Below are 6,094 nucleotides of genomic sequence, written 5' to 3'. Positions count from 1 at the left end.
CAAGAATCTTGAAAAATGCTAAGAAACTAAAAGGAAAAGGGAACTTTATAAGCGATGACTTTTCGGAAGAAACAAATAAAATACGACGCGATCTTATTAAGAAAATAAAGATTGCAAGAAATTCCGAAAAATATGCAGTTTTAGCATAACGGCGATTTTGTTTTGCCTTAAAAATTCCCAAAGCTTTTTTTGAAGAAATACGAAATTCGGTCCAAAATGTCCGCAATTTTTAACTTTTATGAAAATTTACAAAAAGTTACCATCTTTAGCATTGAATTAGGGCTATAAATAAATAAAATATTCAAAGGAAATAATTTTAGATCATAAGATGCATCATGGATCGAGTCTATCCACGAGTTTGATAGTAGGTTACTTTATCGGTAAAAAGATGGTTCAGAAACCATTTTGAATTTTTCGATACGTTATACGAAGAAAATTTATTTATTAGCGCGTAAATAAAATAAACTGTTTTCGTTGCACCCGTATCCGAAAATCTCGTAAACCATAGCAAGGGGGGAAAAATCAATCAAAAAAATCGCCGTTGCATATGATAAACTGATTGTGAAGGAGTAAAATTAGAACACTAAGTAAGCAACTTTATTTCTTTTCTATACATTTAGTTTTTATAATCATAATTTTTTAATGGATGGGAGTTTGCTATTATAATATTTTACTAAAAATTTAAGTCTCGATGATAAAGATACAAAATACTGATGATCAAATAACATATGAAAGTAATAGTTAAGTAAATAAAGACCTTAAAATTGGTCAAGTGAAAACTAAGTAGTGCAGAAGCAGTTTTTAGCCTAAAAGTTTCTACTACACTTCAATTGTTGAAATCCAAAACCCGACCTGCATACCCCTTGAGCGTTTTTCACAATCTGATGTCAAAGTGAGGTACCTAATGCGATAAATTTCAAAAACATGGTTTTCTTAGGAAATCCTAAAACAGCACCTTTACTCAAATTAAAAATATTAACTTGTCAGTTATTACTTTGAGCTCATTTAAGTTTATATTTATCAAATATAAATGTAAGTTAACAAAAATGTAACTTTTTTAGAAAAAATAATATCAGAGGGGTCAAAAAAAATTTTAAATGGCGGAGTTTTATACAATTTTGCCTAAAATAGGCCTTTTATAGATTGTAAAATGTTATTAAGGACTATTATCTGTCTATCTTTTACTGATTTGTCATAATTAAAAGAAAATTGAACCTCATAGATGAAATATAATTATTGCTATTTATTTTCAGGGGAGAAAAATAATTAAAAACAGTGAATTTTCAGCCAATTTTGCCCAAATTTGGCTTTTCAACATACTATAAAATATTATTAATGACTGTTTTTAGTCTATCTTATTCTGACTTTTGATGAATAAAGAAAAGTGAACCTAAACGATCAAATTTAGAACTGTTATGTATTTTCAGGGGGTAAAAATATTAAAAAGTTAAAAATGATATAGTAATAAAAATATTTAAAAATTAAAAATGATATAGTTATAAAAAGAGCTCATAGAATAGGCCCACCTAAAGAATATAAGAAACCAAGAACTATTGTCCTAAAGTTGTTAAATTTTCAAGACAAAACAAAAATACTTAATGCTACAAAAAACTTGCGAGGAACAGGGATTTATGTTAATTAGGATTTCGCTAAAGAAACGATCGAAAACCGAAAAAAGTTGTGGGATCAAGTCAAAAAGCTGCGACTCGAAGGTATGCAGTTATAAAATACGATAAAAATTTTTCTAGAGAATTTCGGAAGTAAATGTGTTCGTTCTTAAAAAGAACTCCTTTTTAATTTATTTGTTATAACTAATCATGGCTTTAAAAAGTGACTTTGAAACTCTTGCCTTAATTTTTTTGAAACGAAATTTTTTTCATTACGCGAAAACTCCGACCCAGATATTAATTATTTTCATGGTACAAAATTCAAATGTTCTTACTATTATCCAAGTGAATTAAAAGGAATTCTATTTAAGAATGTTAACAAAGAAAGTAACGTTCAAATTAGAACGTTGCTTTCCGTAAATATCAGAAGCATTAATTGTAATTTTGAAAAGTTCCAAAATTTACTTGAGGAAACTAAATACTTTTTTAATGCTTAACTGAAACTTGGGCTACCTCAAACGACACTAATAAAAATTCTAATTTTTATCTTTCTCATTTTGAAATGATTTCTCTTGAAAGGCAAATAAATAAGCGTGGTGGTGGAGTTCTAATTTACGTTCATGAAAATATTAGGCATTGCTGTAGAAATGATCTTTGTGTTTCTGACGGCGACGGAGAAATATTAACAATTGAGATTATTAATGAACGAACAAAAAACATTTTAATTAGCTGTTGTTATTGACCGCCAGATGGCGTGAGCGAGAACTTGAGCATGTTTTTACAGCAAAAAGTTATTGCGAAAGGTAACAACGCAAAGAAAAAAAACTTTCTAATTGGTTTAATATGAATTGTTTTGACTACAATGACGATAACAAAGTTAGAAATTTTTATGATGCAATTTTTGAATCTGGAGCAATTCCTTTAAAAAATCGTCCAAATAGAGTAACAAAAAATTCAGCAACCTTGCTGGATAATATTATTTCCACAGACTAGTTCAACAGTGATATAAAATTAGGCATCTTAAAAACAGATATTTCAGACCACTTTCCTATTTTTCTAACCATAAACACTGACCAACCACAACAAAAATTAAATAAAGTTATAAAAAAACGTTTTTTTAAACCATCAAATATTGAGTCTTTCAAAAATCAACTCTCATTATTACATTGGAAACACTTAAATTCTAATGAAAACGCAAACAACCTTTATGAAAAGTTCTTTGAAACATTCACCTCTATTTACGAATCCAATTTCCCAATTGTTACAGTTACATTAAAAACAAAACACTTTAATAATCCTTGGATTACCAAAGGATTCAAAAAATCATCCAAAACAAAACAAAAGCTATACATTAGTTATCTGAAAACAAAAACACCAGCTAGTGAAAAAATTTATAAAGATAACATAAATCTTTTCGAAAAAATTTAAAAAAAACTTACTATTTAAAATTAATTAATAAAGTTAAAAATGACTCAAAAAGCACTTGGAAATTATTAAAAGAAATTACTGGAAAACAAAAAACATGCTCAAGCTCTTTGCCACAAATGCTGAAAGTCGATAACAATAGCTTGTATGAACCACAAATAATAGCTCATGAATTCAATAAATATTTCACTGAAATTGGATCAACTCTGTCAAGAAAAATACCAAATACCCAAACCTCATTTTATGATTTTTTGGTACCTATTGACAAAGATATTTGCTCTGAAGAATTATCTGCCGAACTATCATTTGATGAGTTTGAAAAAAACTTTCAAATCTTTAAAAAAAAAAAAGCACCTGATGCAGATGAAATAAACGGGAATATTGTTATTCCCCTTTATTTCATCTGCACCAGGTGCTTTATTTTTTTTTCAGATTGCTACGAACAATTAAAAAATGTTCTTTTTAAAATTTTCAGAGTATCAATTCATCAAGGTATTTTTCCTGAACGTTTAAAACTTGCCAGGGTTACCCCTATCCATAAAGAAGGCGACAGATCCAATATCAGTAACTATCGTCCTATCTCTGTTCTTTCTATATTTTCTAAAATTTTAGAAAGAAACTTTTGGAAACCTAGCTTTATATTGTTAGTACGCTGAATTGTATTATTTGCGTAATTGTATTACTTGTATGACGACTTATGTTTATGTATTACGGTTTATGAATTATGTAACACGACTAACATTGTAAACTTAAATAAAAAAAAAATAAAAAAAAAAAAAAAGGTGGATTTTCGGCCAATTTTGCCCAAATAATGCAACTTTTTGGTTTTCTTTTACTCTCAAGAAGTCAATGCATTGTATTATTTGATAGATTTAACTTGTAGCGGCACTTTCGTGCTGAATTTATTTGCTTTCGTACGAGAATTTAAAATAAATTGTGATTTAATATTTTTGAAATTTACTATATATATATTTTTTTATTTTTACTAATTTAAAACAAATTATGGAGTGTGTTATTTGTAAAGAACCAACAAAAGAGAATTTGATTCAAGCGACAAAGAGAGGACTTAGTGGATTGTTACAATTCAGCAAAGTTCGACAAGATTCAACAATTCAGCAAAGTTCGACAAGATTCAACAATTCAGCAAAGTTCGACAAGATTCAACAATTCAGCAAAGTTCGACAAAATTCAACAACTCAGCAAAGTTCGACAAGATTCAACAATTCAGCAAAGTTCGACAAGATTCAACAATTCAGCAAAGTTCGACAAGATTCAACAATTCAGCAAAGTTCGACAAGATTCAACAATTCAGCAAAGTTCGACAAGATTCAACAATTCAGCAAAGTTCGACAAGATTCAACAATTCAGCATAGTTCGACAAGATTCAACAATTCAGCAAAGTTCGACAAGATTCAACAATTCAGCAAAGTTCGACAAGATTCAACAATTCAGCAAAGTTCGACAAGATTCGTTACACTGAGAGCTATGTTTCGCGAAATCGAGTAAAACTATAGTGTTTGTACACAAAAGCTGTAGGAAATGTTTTAACAACAAACAGCGTAATGTTGTTCTAGAGCCTTCAAGAAAAAAAATCTCGAAAATGTATTGACACCTTTGCTTAAAAGGTAAACTGTTTTTATTGTGCTAAACAATATATCCAGCATTTAAAAAACCCAAATCGAATAGATTGGCATATGATATCAACATTAGATATTAGACAAAGGCTACTTTGCATTTTCACGCAAAACTGAAGGAAATAACTCATCGGCTCTTCAGATTCAAGCTTGATTACTAAGTTGCATTGATCTTGTTACTGTGGAAGATATTATCAGAGCTGTAGTTTAAATTTCTAAACAAAAAAAGGAAAAAAAAAAAAAAAGAAAAAAAAAAGAATCACCAAATCCACTAAAATAGGAAGGCCGCAAAATGAAAATATGATGAACGCATTTACCCAAGCATGTGAATCGCTCAAAGCAACTGCAGAAATTATAATGCTCAGCCAGTTTTGCAATAAATTTAAAAAACTTATGGCCGAGGATGAGGAAGTGTATGATAAACATTACTTAAAGAGGTTGTTAGAATATAAATTTGGATCTCATATATTATTTGTGGACAATTCAAAAGGTGTTGACAACATAATATGTTTTAAAAATATGGAAAATTTTTTTATTAACAAAAAATTCAAAGAAACAGAAAAATATATCGATTGTGAAAAAATCCAAATTATAAAGACGGTAGCTAATTTAATAAAAGCCGATATCCATGAAAAGGTATATAACACCGACTACTACCCAACAAGTGATGAAATAAAAGGTAATTGGATTCCAGAAAGTTTAAAATTGTTTCTTGGAGAGCTCACAAACTCAAGAATTCAAAAAGAAAGTATTGGGCAATGCATTGGGCAATACTTATGTTTCCATTATTTCATTGGAAATCATTACTATGTTTAACCTTAAAATAAAAGAATTTCCTCTAAAAACCGCGCGTTATTAACTTGTTAAATACAATCTTTGCATATTTACCTTTTAATCGTAAATCCTTTGCAGCCGTAAACAATTTTTCCGCAATTCGGTTGTCTTTTCGCTGAAGTCCTCGTTCACATATATTCTTTGTTCCCAGAGTTTCGTCTTTAAATATTTACGTAGTACTGTTGATTTGTCCTTAAAATTTAAAAACTTGACAATAAAATTTCTGTTTTTCTTAATAGTATCATCTTTATTAATTCTTCCAACTCTATGAGCCATTTCAATAATGAATTCACCTTGAAGATCAAGTTTTGTCTTTATCATGTCACGGACTTTTTCTTCACAATCGTCCCAACTTTCACCAACTGATTCTTCTATACCGGTTATCCTTAAATTATTTCTTCTACTTCGGTCTTCGATCTCAGCCAGTTTGTCTCTCATTATATTTGTTAGATTACTTTCTAAGTTTCTCTCAGGTTTATTGCGATCAGCCTTTGATCCCTCTTATTCAACTATTATTTTATCGTATTTTTCGCTTATAAATTCGACAGCTTTTTTCAGATCATTTACTTCAGTTTTGAGAATTTTATTATCATT

At 29.2% G+C, this 6,094-nt stretch overlaps 1 protein-coding gene across 1 annotated transcript; it reads left to right on the top strand.

Annotated features, from left to right (window-relative positions):
- Window positions 1–3,151: 3,151 nt before the first annotated feature.
- On the top strand, window positions 3,152–3,688 carry LOC136089759 (uncharacterized). Its single transcript, XM_065815842.1, has one exon. The coding sequence runs from the start codon at window positions 3,152–3,154 to the stop codon at window positions 3,686–3,688; it is 537 nt and encodes a 178-aa protein (XP_065671914.1).
- Window positions 3,689–6,094: the final 2,406 nt, after the last annotated feature.

Source organism: Hydra vulgaris, chromosome 13 (genome assembly GCF_038396675.1).
Source record: "Hydra vulgaris chromosome 13, alternate assembly HydraT2T_AEP".
NCBI lineage: Eukaryota > Metazoa > Cnidaria > Hydrozoa > Anthoathecata > Hydridae > Hydra > Hydra vulgaris.
The sequence above is the reverse complement of the archived record's forward strand: the minus strand, read 5'-3'. Positions and strand labels throughout refer to the sequence as shown.

Excerpts from the sequence above, each read along its gene's own strand:
- LOC136089759 (XM_065815842.1), top strand. The coding sequence starts at position 3,152 with ATGCTGAAAGTCGATAACAATAGCTTGTATGAACCACAAATAATAGCT.